At 37.7% G+C, this 15823-nt stretch overlaps 1 protein-coding gene across 1 annotated transcript in view; it reads right to left on the bottom strand.

Annotated features, from left to right (window-relative positions):
* Positions 1-1856: 1856 nt before the first annotated feature.
* The window catches only part of LOC135712845 (WD repeat and FYVE domain-containing protein 3-like), a 134034-nt gene continuing 120067 nt past the window's right edge, over positions 1857-15823 (bottom strand). The window contains exon 19 of the mRNA XM_065235908.1: positions 1857-2924. Within this exon, the coding sequence (XP_065091980.1) occupies positions 1939-2924 (986 nt within the window). The 3' untranslated portion in view covers positions 1857-1938. The remainder of the gene's footprint in view (positions 2925-15823) is intronic.

Raw genomic sequence — 15823 nt, 5'->3', positions numbered from 1 at the left:
TGACAGAAATTTATGCAACTTTTTCGAACAGTGTATGATCGTACTTGCCAAACAATAATACTAATGCAAAGATGTTACAAGCCTAGAAAGCTATCAATTAACAACTGTGGAAGTGCTCAAAAGATCACTAAGTTGAGAGCCAGCGTAATAAATCCAAAGATGATGCTTAGATCTGTTATGCTACCGTTGAAAGGTTTTAAATAAGTTGGTTATTTGAGAGGTTTATCAATTTAACTTTGAGTCACTTGTTTTATGTGAATATTGTGTTGGAAAGGTTTTTCTTTTATTTTAGTCATTTTTTTATGTGATGGACATTAAGATGGTCCTTGCTGTTTACGAGTTATAAATATCAAAAATTGAATTGTTCACGTGATGCGAGTAACAACCAACAGTTAGTTAGTTATCTTTATTAAGGAAACTTTCAGCCGAACGCTGGTTCGTCTCCGTACAACCAACAGACAATACACAGTAAATATTATATTAGACATGACAAGAAACAGAAATCTATTATCCTAAGAAGAAGGCAAAATACATAACGCCAAAACCGTTGAAAAGTAGAAACACCCTTTAATCATTTTTATATGACTGAAAACCAACCCAAAAAAGCAATTCAGCAATAGACTATCTCGAATTAGTTAAGAGTTTTTTTTTTTCAGAAGGTATATAAACATCATACACACTTAGAAAATTAATGTAATTTTAGATGCTCTGAGACTGACATATCCGGGCGTAAATTTTGAAATAAAATTGAGTCATAATACCCGAAATTCAGCTCAATGAGCTAACAAACGGGAATTTTACCGAGATCTCAGCTAACAAACATAAATTTTGCTGAATCTCGTCAAGTATTTCAATGAGATCCAGCAAAATAAAATGCCGAGGTGCTCGGTGGTGCCCATCTCGGCAAAAAATCTAAGCATGTAATTTTACATGACATGTTTGTTTACGTCTCATCCTTTATGTCAAAGATGAATTCCGTCCGTGTACGATTAGGTATTTCTTTTTTTTTTTTCCTTTATTAGAGAGATTTTTAGCCATAGGCTAGTTCATCTCTTAATTAGGTATTTCTAAGTGTGTAGGTATATGAAAAGTTCTGAATTCAACGTGAGATGTTCGCCAATATCTCTTCATCGTTTTTTTTTTCTCGATATTGTTGTTAGAAAGTGATCAATTTGCCCCTGAATATAGCACGAATTATTTGTTCCTACACTAGCTTGATCAGTCAACTCCAACTCAGGTCTGTATGGGTAGTGAATGTAGAAAAGATCGTTTTTCATCATTTTTTTACGCATGCGGTGAGGTCCTTCCGTGTATCCAGCGTCCATTTTGTGAAATTGATCGTTCCTTTCGGTCCCCAAAGGCCTCTTTCTCTAAATAATTCAGCTTCTGATTGCAGCCACTCCTGATACACGTATCGTTGAGTATGTTGCGCCATATGAACTTGTTGAGAACTTCGCAATTCCCAGAAATCCTTAACTAAACATAATTTGACAAGATTCAAACTGATACATTGTTTCCGTATCAATTTCCGATTTGCCCTTATTCTGATCATCCTTTTTCACTTTCGTGCGGCTTGCCAGTCTTGTTAGGTTTTCCTGTAACTTTTTGAATTTTTGATTGAATATTATTATGCAATTCCCACGGTATTCGATCCTGAGCTCTTTTTTCTCCATCTATGTAGATAAACCAGACCTTTTTAGCAGATTCCAAGATTTGCTCTCTCGTAATTGTCATGTCCGGTGCTTTTGTATTATTTATTGGGGTGTGAGACTTATTTTGAAAACTTCTTCGATAGCCGGCTTCTTACAAACATATAGCTCTTCCCATACCCGCAATGCGGCATTTCCTATTAAATTTGTTCCTTGATGGTGATTAAGTGAGTTATCCCCAACATCATTTGAGTCATTGGTTGGATTGATGTGCCAAGTTGTTGTGCGATCAGCATCCCTTTGTGTCTTTAACATCTAACGGAATGCGATCGCTAGCAGTTAGTTGCATTAAGCAGAATGTTAGACATCCGGTAAAGTCTAGTTCGTGATTGCCAGCCCCGAAGATGATTAGTCTATTTGTTGTCAATTTGTGCAGCGCTTCCATAACCATCATTTGATCTGGAACAGTGTCTGTCGGGCGTGATAGCATAAATAAGATACAGCGATTTAACGAATGATACAAGTTATCTAGCGAAATAGCACTTGACCGTCTTCTTGCTTGGGTGATCAGTTTTATAATAAATTCGAAAATTTCATGTGGGTTTTTATTGAGGCTTCTTTGCCACAGTTTATCGACTATTCTAGCAGTCAGATAAAACACATTTGGTGCTATGTTCTGTACATGGCTATGAAGTAACGGAACTATCGGAAGAGCGGCTTGTTCTCCAACCAAAATATCAGCAGCCAGTAGATGATCCATAAGGGTGGTTATTATTTCCGTCAAGAATTCACACCTCGCATCGAATGAACTGTTTTCCGGATGAGTATCTAGTATATAATCTACAACTGGGGTGCATTTTCCACTATATGCCAAGCTTAGTGAGTCTACTGCGATAACACGCAGAAAATCAATGACGAATTTGCGTACAGGATGTTCTATTAGCTTTTGACCTTTTTTATCCACTATCCTCTTTTCCAGCTCTTGATAGGATACCAACTCTCCCGAGGGTGAAGAAATGCTGTTACTTTCAGAATCAATCGCTTTTATGCGATAAGGAAACATTATGCTGACCAATGAAGTGGTTACTTCAGCCGACATTACAACAGGCATAAAATCAGGAAGGTTGTGGTACAAAGAGAATAGAACTTGCACCAGCGTTATAGGGTGGTTATGGAGCCATTCGGCATTATTTGTTGTTTGTACAATTTTTCTTATTATGTTCAATAGTATACACACAGCTTCCGGACATAGTGATATCTTCGATGTAGATGTACCTAGAAGTTGAAAATTATGAAAATATTATTTAATTTGCTCTACATAGACCTTTCCCGTTTTTGCTACACCTACGAGGAATTTAAGCATGAATGTATAAAATATGAATCAAATCTGTAATTGATTAACAACAATGATAATAATTAAGAATATTAACAATTATAAAATCATTTTCGGTAACACATCTTGTTTTAATTTGCAACACCTGTCAAACTTACCGCTAAAACTTCACTTCTGCACAGTTTGCGTTTGAGTCTCTATAAAACGGGAAACTCCATAGAGCATAATGCAGCTCAGCCTATTTTCGAAGGCAACTTTTATGAAAAGTTAATGTGCCTCAAATTTGTTTCCGTAGAATCATAGTTAGGGGTCACCAAGCTCATAATCTGTGAGTTACCGTGGACCCCGGTATTTTGTATGGACAATTGTCTACGTAGGGGGAGGGGGGGGGGGTCAATCATCCCAAAAAAAACTGTCTACGTAGTTTATGAACAGGCCCTAAAGTTATGAAAAAATCCCCATCAAACATAGGGTCGGAAATGACTGCTAATTGAGTTATTCAACATTTTATGTTTTTTTTAATTTCCAACTTTGGTTAGCTATATTTTTTTAATCTTAATGTGGTTTTCTGATTTCAACATACCAAATGAAAGATTTAAGTCTTAGCTATCAAAGCTCTTTAGTAAAGAACTCGATTAAAGTTAATTATCATACATTAAAATTGAAAAGTATGTTGAAAGTACCAAAAAAACTGGTAAAATTTCATAAATTTTAGTGTTTTTAAGTTGAAAATTTTCATTTCTGTTGATTTAGTTGTTCTACAAAACATTCTCCATGCAGTCCCCTAGATTTGTGTCTTTGGTAGTAACCTTGTAGGCTTTATGGTTTCTTCATAATTATTGATTTAAAACAGCCATAAAAACTTGTGTCACAGCTGCGGTGCTGTTTCGATGGAGGAGTGTGGAGCTCCGCTTCTTCTGTAGACACACTTAGATTTTTTTTTTACAGGAGTCAGTATTTTTACTGGATTTTTGGATTACTGACTCGGTTAAAATTCAAATGACTGTTATTCGTAAAGATTGGATAAAATCGAAATTTTTTATTTTTCATCATTGCACGGGGTTAACAGAAGTTAGTCTGTAAATTTTCGTAACACATTTTCTCAACTTTGAATTTATCAACATTCCTCACTTTTTAAGATATCTAAGTCAAACTTCAATAAAAACACTTTGAATAGTCAAGTTTTGGTCACAAAGTTGGTAGATAACACATTGAGCTTTGCTATGAATGTTGTTTCAGGCATGAATATTATAAGCCGTAAATTACCTTAAAAACATAAAATTAACTTGAATCACCTCTAAATCATCACCGATTTTGCTGAAAATTTGCGTCGAAGTTCAAATTAATATGACGAACAGTAATCACGGTTGATCCGGTGCATCCCGAACATTTCTTTTAAAATGAACAGGTCTAGTAATCATATAATATTATATAATATTATGATCTTTCGACCAGCAAACTCATCTGCTCCCTTACCTTTGAAAGGAAATAAGACGAGTGCCTACCTTGTTTCATCGACCGAGTAGCCTCAATCAAACTGAGACTATCCGAGAAGATGAAGTAATGGTCTATGGGCATGTCGGAAATCATCCCCAATGCGAAGTATACATAAACGGAACAAGGTTCCTGTAAACACCGAATCCAGTGAATCCATCAGTGAAAAATCTTCTATTGCAATTAACTTGTTGGTACTTTTTAGCACAAATACGGGTAATTGAGATAGGTCGAAGTTGATCTGGAACTCCTTGAATAGCCTGTTTCATAGAGAGATTATAGTCAATGGGGGAACTGTAGTTAGTAAAGCATACACGAGGGGGGGGGGGGTTATAGCACAGAAGGCTTATATCCGATGACATATAATTAAGATAGAGTTTTCAATCACAAGGTTGTTACAGACACTACATTTAATCAATACTCTTACTGAGAGCTCCCAAAAACGGTTCTGCAGGGGTTTTACTCCCGCTAGAACCTCTAGGCTCATATTGTGTGTTGAATGTATACAGCCAAAGGCAATACGTAAACAACGATATTGAATGCGTTCCAATTTAATTAGGTGGCTGTTTCTTGCTGAGAGGAAGCAAGAAGTGTCATACTCAAGAACTGAAAAAATAGTCGTTTTATACAGTTTAATTAGGTCTTCCGGGTGAGCACCCCACCATGTCCCGCAAATTGATCGTAGAAAGATGATCCTTTGTTGACACTTATGTTTCAAATACTTAGTGTGGGTACCCCAAGTGCATTTTGAATCAAACCAGACTCCAAGGTATTTGAAGGCTAAAGATTGGGTAATGTCTCTGGACAAAAGATTTAGACGCAGTTGGGCTGGAAAACGCTTCATTGTAAACACTACTAATTTAGTTTTTTTTACGGTGAAAACTCGATCCCTAAATTTTTTGCCCAGAAATACAGAATATTTAGGGAATTTTGCAATGGTCTTTGCAAGATTTCCGCACGTGGACCTCTCATGGAAACCACGGCATCGTCTGCAAGCTGTCTAAGCGTGCATCTATTATCTAAGCAGTTATCAATATCTTTGACATAGAAATTATAAAGTAAGGGCTTTAACATGAACCTTGGGATAAGCCCATGTAGCTAATTCTAGAAGTTGTCAGTTGACCTAGAATAAAGGGTATTTGTTTTTCTGACAGCAAATTATACAAAAAAATTATTTAAAATACCGGGTAATCCACTACTGTGCAAATTGTCTGACAGTATGTCTATGGAAACAGAATCAAATGCGTCCTTAATTATCCAAAAGACTGAAGCCAAATACACCTTGTGCGCAAAGGCCAGTCGAATATCAGATGAAAGCATCGCTAGACAATCGTTTGTTCCATTACTATTTCGGAAACCAAATTGGCATATTTGAAAGTAGGTTGTTTGATTCAAGTCAAGACCAAGTCTTTGATAGGATTATTTTTTCAAAAAATTTCCTCAGGCATGATAACATACACACTTAGATTTTTTTCGCCGAGATGGGCACTACCGAGCAGCTCGGCATTTTATTTTGCTGGATCTCAGTGAAAACTTGCCGAGATTCAGCTAACAAACGGGAATTTTGCCGAGATCTCAGCTAACAAACATATTTTTTGCTGAATTTCCAGCAAAATAAAATGCCGAGCTGCTCTGTGGTGCCCATCTCGGCAAAAAAAATCTGAGTGTGTACAGATCGGAGTTGTGATCAGACGCTGGATTTCCAGGCTTTTGAATAGCTATTACTTTAACTTGTCTCCATGCTGGTGGAACTATATTGAATTCCATAAATGAATTATATAGGTTAAGTAATCGTCTTTTAGCAATATCGGGGAGGTTTTTAGAAGGGCAGCCCTACTTTTGCTCAATAAAACAGATGAAATTATCCTTAATAAGTAAAAAAATCTCCCTAAAATAGATCGGGTTGCTCCTTAAATGATTGATCAAAATTAGTTAAAAATTTTAAAATGCTCAGTAAATATTTAAAGTACGCTACCTAAAATAGAGAAAACTGTACATTAAGCATTTGAAAATGCTCTTTAGTATGCACCACTTTGCACCATTTTGAAGTGTAATTGTACCATTTATCATCGGAAAAGCTGCTGTAGAAAGGTTAATAAGTACCATGAAATCAGCTGAAATGTTCAGTAAAAATGCAAAAATGCACACAATGCTGTATGAATCCCGTAAATTTGGTTGTGCTGGTACAGAGTCTGGACAAGCCTGTTTAGCGAAGTCGAATATCCATTGGGAGGAGTATTCTTCACTCTCATTGGAAGATGAGCGGTTCCGCATATAGCGAACCTTTTTCCAAAGCGTTGTCATCGAGGTTTCTCTCGAAAGTCCCTCGATAAAAGTACGCCAGTAATTTCGTTTCTTTGCTTTTAGTAAGTTACAAAGCTTTTTTTTTCAAGCTTTAAATACTTTTTAAAAAGCTCAGATCTTTCATGTCTACAATAATCGGATTTTTCAAGATACAACTTTGTGCATTCGTCATCCCATCCAGGGGTGGCGTGTCTTCTTTTGAAGGATGCACTCGTCCAATGGTGGTAGAGGATCGGTAAAATCAATACCAAGAGTTACCGCCGATACAAATTTTTGCCAATCAATGTTCCTCGTGAGGTCAGAATTGACTGATCTGTTTTTAGACGCACACTTTTGATTGAAATAATAATTGGTAAGTGATCACTATCATTGGGATCATTGATAACCTTTTACAGACAATGTAATGATAGTGAGTTAGAGCACAAATATATGTCAAGACGGCTCTCTCGAGTAGGAGGTTTGGCTATTCGTGTTGCTTCACCAGTGTTCAAGATAGTCAAGTTGAAATCGTCGCACAAATCATAGAAAATACCCGCTCTATTGTCATCGTATGATTTTCCCTAGCCAGTACCGTGTGAGTTCATATCGCCCAGTATTAGAACTGGAGATGAAAGGATATTAACTGAACTCCAAAGCTGACGGAGGTTTATGAAAGTCCTTGGAGGATCATATACAAAAGCTATGCAAAGATCTTTGTTCTTGACATTTATTTGGCTAGCGACAATTTTTAATGCCTGAAATTATTAGGATTTATATTTTATAGAAAGAGTAGCACTTTTTGATCCCCAAAAGAACGCCACGATTTGAATAATCTTCATCTTCAGAAAAAGCCAAGTTTTACAGAGTGCAAATATATCACAATCAGAATTGTGGATCAAATACTTGAACGAGTCTAATTTAGGTATTAAACTACGAAAGTTCCATTGTAATAAAGTGATCATATCTTGATCCTCACTCGACGAATTATCCATCGAAAGATATGAATTCACCAATGACGGGCAATGATAGAGTCAATTGCTTGAGGTAGTTTGCGACTATAGGAACAAGCAGGTCAATAAGCCCTCGAAGTGGCGATTCGTCGGGAAAGCCGAGGGTATTCAAAATATTATCCACTATGTCCTTAAATTTAATCTTTCCTCGCTTAGACGGGAGAGTTTTCTTTGAATTGCGAGTAAACGTGGTGTTTAATTTTGGTAACATCTTACGATTACTTTTATTAGGTAGCGGCGGGGTGGATTAGCTGCAGCAAGGATCAGAAGGAGCAGCAATTACCGATTTGTTCGGCTTGTTCAATAAATCCCCGCTACCTCTAGATTTTTGCAAGCGCTTGAGAGTGGGTTTAATTATTTTTTTCCGGCGCACTCCCGGGGAGCTAGTCGGCTTCCTTTTAACGGGGGCGTGTACCTCCGGAAACTCACTCTCGTCTGCTATATTAGAGTCCAGCTCATCAGAAGACAAAATCTCATAAGTGTTTCCATTTTGTGCGGCTGATGCCAACGAAACAGAAGTTCCATTTTGCAACTTAACCATTTCTGCATACGGAACGCTTCACGTTGTTGGTACGCTTATTGTACGCGAGGAAGTCTTGAAAAGCATGAAGAGGTTCTTTGTCACAGTAAGCACATTTAGTTGCTTCCTGTTGGCAAGCACCCTCCAAGTGGTCTTGGCTAAATTTGCCACAACGGGGCTTGTTGTCACAAAAAGCAGCTCTAAACATTTTAGGAGGACCGATCCAGCGAATAACACCTGTAGTGAACCTGATGGAGATTAAGTTTTTTTTACCATCTACCGTGGTCGCTGAATACAATATCCTGCAACTCACAACATCCACGGTAAATGTGGCAGCACTGGCGTGCACAGGGTGGGACAATTGCCCCTCCTTTTATGTATAAGATTTTTATTTCCACATTTACAAAATTATGATATAAAATAGCTTGATTTCTTGATAACTTGATTTGAAGGTAAAATAACTTCATTTCATAATATAAGGGCACTGAAAACCTTTTATTGCATCAATTCCTTTGAGATGGTGCCTGAAAATTGCTTCACATGCACCTGAAGGGACAAACTTCAATGAAATTTTTTGGTCAAAAAATTGCACCACAGTGGTGCATACAAAACATTTATGGTGTAATTTTTTTTTTTTTTTCAAGGTCTTTCATGGACGGCTATAATAAGAGGGTACATTTAAGATTGATAAAATTCACCTTCGTGGTGGTAAATCGAAGAAAAAGTTTTCTATTGAATATTTCTGGTGTAAATATATCATCAAGGTGGGATACAGTGGGATAATGAATAACTCTGGTGGAAAAATTGAATCACGCTAAAAATTTGGAGGTGCACAATTTAACTGAAAATTTCTGGTGGAAAGTAATATAAGCAATATACTTTTATGAAGAGCTTTGAGTGTGTTGGTTTATTTCCATTTACTTCCGTTATAATTGTTTACCTTTTGACAGATGCGCGTATTTCGTCTACTACTTGCTGACTTCATCAGTGCCACTGTTTGTTCCCTGCTATGCGCACTGTTTGAACCTTGTACTTGTCGACGCAGTGTGCAAGCGAAAGGAGAATGCGATTCTTATTGGTCATTTATGTCGGTTTGTCGGTGCTATCACCACCATATGACGTGACTTCAGCTGAATCCAACCATCAAGGCAACAACATTGCAGCAAATGTATCATTTCAGTTAAAGCCCTACTATCGCAACCATTTGACGAACCGTTCGTCATCAACATCGTCGATGGGATTAAATTGCCAATTTCCATTGGCTGTCTGAAAGTAATTTGCATTGAAGAAGATGAATCACCACCGGAGCAAAAAATAAATAAAATTAGCTAGATTGAACAGTAGGGAAATGGTGGGAGATGGACAGCACTATACACCATGCACTTTGGAGTACTCCCTATCCCCAGATTAAATGCATCATAGAAAAAAAAATGCCCATCCTTAACAAGATTCCTGTGCACGCTAGTGTGTGGCAGCATTTTGAAGGCGCCCCATACCTTCCATGACGACATCACGCGTCAGGCTCACTACAGAAACCACGCCGTCTATCTCCACATCTCGAGATGGGATGTAGACGTAATACTCTTCGTTATAACCCTCGTCGTCAGCAATTTCATTTGCGATATTATATGTAGGCACAGTTTTACGCAGTTTGTTCCGATTGACCTGATGAAATTCGGTCACCGAGAAACGACGCGTCAACGTTCTTTTAATCTCTAAGAAGTTAAGGGCTTTCTATTTCTGCCGAAAGTAGACAACCCAAGGCAAGGCAGAGGACGCCTGGTAATGACGTTTTCTAACTTTATCATTGGGAGGCTTAATGTCCCCCTTTGCACCATCAATACGAATTCGAAAACTTTCGTCAAGAAGTAATTGATTTTTTTTTTACTTTTTTATTGACGAACCACCCTATGTGGACTAATTCCACTGGAGGAGAGAGAAACGATTCACAGGCAAACAGTCAGAGGAGTGAGAATATAAAACAAAACAAATACGTGCTACTTTGCCCTTACCGTTTCTGCTTATATTGTTGTTGTTTTGCAACAATAGAGATCTCCAAGCGCAATCTCACGAACACTAAAATCCAACATCCATATATAAAAATGAAGAAGAAGAAGAACAAAAATGGTATCGCGATATAACCACTACTTAAAAAGGTAGCGCGCGGTCTCACGCACACTTTTGTGCATCTGGAGAACTCTATAGATGCCGGTCGTACACACCCAATGAGCTGGATTACCGAGGTGGAGCAGTCGGTTAAGTTGTGTGAGTAAAACCCCTGTATGATACATGCAATTAGTGACGTCACTACTTGCGTTTAGGTTGATTTTTTGGATTACTAATACAACCATATTTCACGATCTGCTTCACCTCTCTCTGTACCTCATTGGTACACACCGTCCGTGGTAAATTGCACGGCTCTTGCTGCTAGCTATAGAGATCTCCAAGCGCAATCTCACGAACACTAAAATCCAACATCCATACGTAAAAACGAAGAAGAAGAAGAAACAAAAAGGTATCGCGATATCACAACTACTTTTGTGCATCTGGAGAACTCTATGGCTAAGGCTGGCAATATGCGATGTGCGGTATTAAAGGTGAGGAGATGATGCATTGGTATCCGTGCAATGACAACATTCAAAACAGTAGTCGTGTGCAGTGATGGAAATCAAGCGAGCATGATCAGTCCGTATCGTACTCTCTTGCCGTGCGGATCTATTTGCTTTTTGCTGAAGGAGGATAAAGCTACAACAAATTTAAACAGCACTTTTCAGTGCTCACCTGTAAAAAATTTCTACCTTTTTCAACTCTTATTCCTCTTCGATCCTTGTTTGGACCCTACCCGAGGTAATCCTTCTTGGATATCGATTTGGAAAATTCCTCTTCGATCTTTCAGATTCTTATAGTAATCTGCTTGGAAGTCGATGTCCGAGTGAAGTGGGAACACTTCAGGAAGACTGGCGGAAATTTCCAAAACCTCACCCAGTGCCGTAAGTGCCAGGGATGGGGTCACGGAACTAATAATTGCTACATGCCAGCTAAATGCATGAATTGTGGTGATTCCTCTCACGCAAAAGACGACTGTCCTGTGAAGGAAGATCCTAAGAAATTTAAATGTTCAAATTGTGGTGAAAACCACAAATCTAATTTTTGGGAATGTAAGACTCGCAAAGCGATCCTACAATCTCGTTCTAAGTGACAGGTAGGAAACGCTCCACATTTCCGATCAGGTACAAATTACTCTGCTGTTAACAACGGTCAACGAGAAACAAATTCTACATTCGTACCACTAGGTACAAATATCACATCTGCTTCAAATGTTTCATTTATACCTACTCCCCTTGCTGCTGAGGGATTCCATCCAGAATGAGCTGAAAAAACCTGAAATCGTGCTCGACCATCTTCGATTTGGATGATACTTTGCCCATATTTTCAGTATAATAAAGGGTGATACGGTCAAAATTTGGTCAATATCAACTTGACGTATTTCTTTCAATTTTGCATTTAAAAACCTGAACACCCCTCATTTTGAAGGTGTGTGTGTGTAGAATGTTGCTCCTATTTTGATTTTGGAATTCACTCTTCAGTTGTCAAAATGCCGTCCAAGCAAGAAGAGCAGCGTATCAAAATTTTGCTCACGCATCGCGAAAATCCGAGCTACTCGCACGCAAAGTTGGCAAAATCGCTAAAAGTTGCCAAATCGTTACAAATGTAATTAAAGTGTTTGGGGAACGTTTGTCGACAGCCAGGAAGTCTGGATCGGGGGGAAATCGAAAACCGGAAGCCGCTGCGACGACAAAGAGAGTTGCCGGTAGTTTCAAGCGAAACCCTAACCTCTCTCTCCGAGATGCCGCAAATAAGCTGGGTGTATCGTCTACAACCGTGCATCGAGCCGGACTATCGACTTACAAGAAGGTAGTGACTCCAATTCGCGATGATAAACAAAATACGACGGCCAGAGCGCGATCCCGGAGGCTGTACAAGACGATGCTGACGAAGTTTGACTGCGTGGTAATGGACGACGAAACCTACGTCAAAGCCGACTACAAGCAGCTTCCGGGACAGGAGTTTTATACGGCAAAAGGAAGGGGAAAGGTAGCAGATGTTTTCAAGCACATGAAACTGTCAAAGTTCGCAAAGAAATATCTGGTTTGGCAAGCCATCTGTACCTGTGGCTTGAAAAGCAGCATTTTCATAGCTTCCGAGACTGTCAACCAAGAAATTTACGTGAAAGAGTGTTTGAATAAACGTCTGCTGCCTTTCCTGAAGAAACACGGTTGTTCCGTACTGTTTTGGCCGGATTTGGCATCTTGCCATTACGGTAAAAAGGCCATGGAGTGGTACGCCGCCAACAACGTGCAGGTGGTTCCCAAGGACAAGAACCCTCCCAACACGCCAGAGCTCCGCCCAATTGAGAAATACTGGGCTATTGTCAAGCGGAACCTAAAGAAGACCAAAAAAACTGCTAAGGGCGAGCAGCAGTTCAAGGCAAACTGGCTTTCTGCGGCGAAGAAGGTGGACAAGGTGGCTGTACAAAATCTGATGGCAGGGGTCAAGCGTAAGGCCCGGCAATTCGGATTTGGAAAAGCGGAAGCCTAACTGAATATTTTTCCTGAATTTTATACTAATTGAACTTGAAAAAGAAATTTAATTTGATTTTTTAAATAAACGATTTCACCGATTTACACGCGTTTTCCCTTGACCAAATTTCGACCGTATCACCCTTTAGACCAAGTATTTTCCGCAGGAGAGGAGACCCTTTTGACTCAAGGGTAATTTTTGAAAAGGGCCTATGTGTTTTTGTACACATACTTTAAAAAAAAAAGATGTTCGAAAACAGTTGGTTGTAGAAAAAAATTTACTTAGAAGGAGTTGTAGGAAACTAATAAGGCTTTATAAAAAAAATATACACGGAATTATTTTTTTTCGTTTCTTTTACAAAAAAAAATTAAAAATAAACCTCAAAATTCAAATAACAAAAAAATCGTATTTTTGATTTTTTTTTATAAAAACTTGAATAGAAAGCAGAAGTTTTGAAAATAACTCTAGGATGGACAAACTTTCAATAAAAAAGTTTTTCTAAGAACAACTTTTGAGGCATTTTTGAAACCTTCATTATTTACGGCAAAATGTTCAGTTTGATGTTAGTATATGATTATAAAAATAACCGTTTTCGAGGTATTTCAAATTTACTTTCATCAAAATCCATTTTTTGTAGAAAATAAGCCATTTTCATTAGTTAATCATGATTCTCCATCAGTATTGATAAGTTTAGCAAGATACACATATATTTACCTTCAATTTGTCTTTTGACGATTGAACGATCAGACAACCCGTTTAGAATTTACAGGGGAAATGAAAACACTATTATTTTAAATATAGAAACCAACACAAGTTAAGTTGCACTTATTTTCATTATCAAGCGTAGTTTCATCCTATTTAAGTTGTTAATATTGATGTACCTATCCATCTTATTATTTTAAGTACATTATAATGTCTTCCATGGTATTTTTTATGAAAAAAAAGAGCTTCTCTGTTAGAGTAGCTTCAATACCAAAACAATATTTATACCTCAATATCCAAATGGTACCTACGTTTGTATATAAGCATAACCATCGTTTTGAAAACAGACATCACTAAAAAAATCTTTTTGAGTTAACAAGTATAATTTGAATATGGAATTCCAGAAGGTCGAGTGTTGCAAGCCGTTTCCTAATAAACGGTGTTCGTCAAAGCTTCGTAAATTATCCGAAAATTTGATTGAAAAACATAAGTTCCTAGAGTGGAAATTTAATTTGGATACATCCCTATCAATCTGTGATACGTGTCGCTTGAATTTAAATAGAATCGAACCATGTGCTGAAAATCTGAAACTAGAAATACAACCGTCAGTCATGGACATTGCGGAGCCGCAGCCATCTACATCTCGACATGGCCTCGAAGAAATACCATCAACTACGTCAATAACAACAGCATCATCTCAGGATAGTGGAGAGCAACAATTTTCCAGGACGCATAATTTTGAGCTATTCAACAAGGGCATAGCTGGTATCAACTTATCGCCAATATCGGAAAAAAATCCAGAATGTTAACTATCCCCGGAGAAAGTAAATGGACATTACCAATGGCATTAAGAAACGCATCTTCGGTTTTCAAGCGGAAGAAGATGACCTGGAGCAACTAAAATTGAAAGCTGCGGAACACAATGAGATGATCGGACAACTGAAGGAGAGATTTGCTGATCCAGGTTCATCGAGAGACGATCAAATAAGGATTCTGACGATTTTGCCGAAATCTTGGTCAACGCAAACGGTAATGGACGAGTTTGAAACAAATAAATACATTGTATTGCAAGCTCGATGCTTGGCAAACGGGAAAGAAGTATTGGCCACACCCAACGAAAGGTTAGGACACGGTTTGGATCCTGAAATTAAAAACGAGGTATTGCAGTTCTTCGAAAGCGACCAGATAAGCAGAGCCACGCCAGGACTAAACGATTACGTTTCAGTGAAGAAGGAAGGTAAGAAGATTCATATTCAAAAGCGACTTTTAGTTTGTACATTGCGAGAAGCTTTTATTAAATTTCAAGAAGTTAGTAAAAATAGCATTGGATTTAGTTCATTTGCAGCACTAAAACCAAAGCATTGCAAATTACTTGGTAGTTCAGGTTCTCACAATATTTGTGTTTGTACCATCCATGAAAATATTAATTTAATGCTTCATTGTCTTAGAAAATATTCATTCGAAAAAGATTTCAACCATTATTTTGAAGAAATATTATGCAGCTCATCATCCAGAACTAAACATTGTTATCTCCGCGCATGCGAACGTTGTCCAGGTCTCTCAGATTTTGAAAGAAGTTTTTCAGAAAAAATCGAGGAACAGGGTATGTCTGAAATATGTTTCGAACAATGGGTTTCAACTGATCGATGTAGTTTAGATAAACTTGTAAAACCAGTAGAAGGATTTGTTCCTTATTTTTGCGAAAAGTTGGAAAAACTGGTATCCCATGACTATATTAAAACTCAGCAGTCTAGTTTCTTGAGAAATAAGAAAAATACTCTTAAAAATGGAGAAGTTGTCATAATTTGTGATTTTTTCACAAAATTATTCATTTGTTCTTCAAGTAATTACTGGAATAATCAACAAGCTACTATTCATCCTTTTTGCATTTATTATTCAGAATCACGTATAATTAAAAATTTAAGTTTGATCGTAATCTCTGAAGTTTTAAAACACGATCAATTGCGGTGCAAGTATTCATTTCAAAATTACTGACCTTTTTGCAAACAAAAATACAAGTAAAAAAAGCGATGTTTATGTCTGATGGAGCTGCATCCCAATATAAAAATTGCAAAAATTTTGCAAGTCTTTGTAAATTTAAAACGAAGTACAATATTGATGTTGAATGGCACTTTTTTACAACTTCGCATGGCAAGGGACCATGTGACGCGATTGGTGGCACATTAAAACGAATGGCAAGGACCGCAAGTGTAACTGTAGAACACGAACATCCAATCGCAAGTGCAGCAGA

The sequence above is a fragment of the Ochlerotatus camptorhynchus genome, unplaced genomic scaffold (assembly GCF_037179485.1).
Source record: "Ochlerotatus camptorhynchus isolate MF236.1 unplaced genomic scaffold, CSIRO-AGI_Acam_v1.1 ptg000505l, whole genome shotgun sequence".
NCBI classification, from domain to species: Eukaryota; Metazoa; Arthropoda; class Insecta; order Diptera; family Culicidae; genus Ochlerotatus; species Ochlerotatus camptorhynchus.
This window is presented reverse-complemented; position numbering and strand designations above follow the sequence as displayed.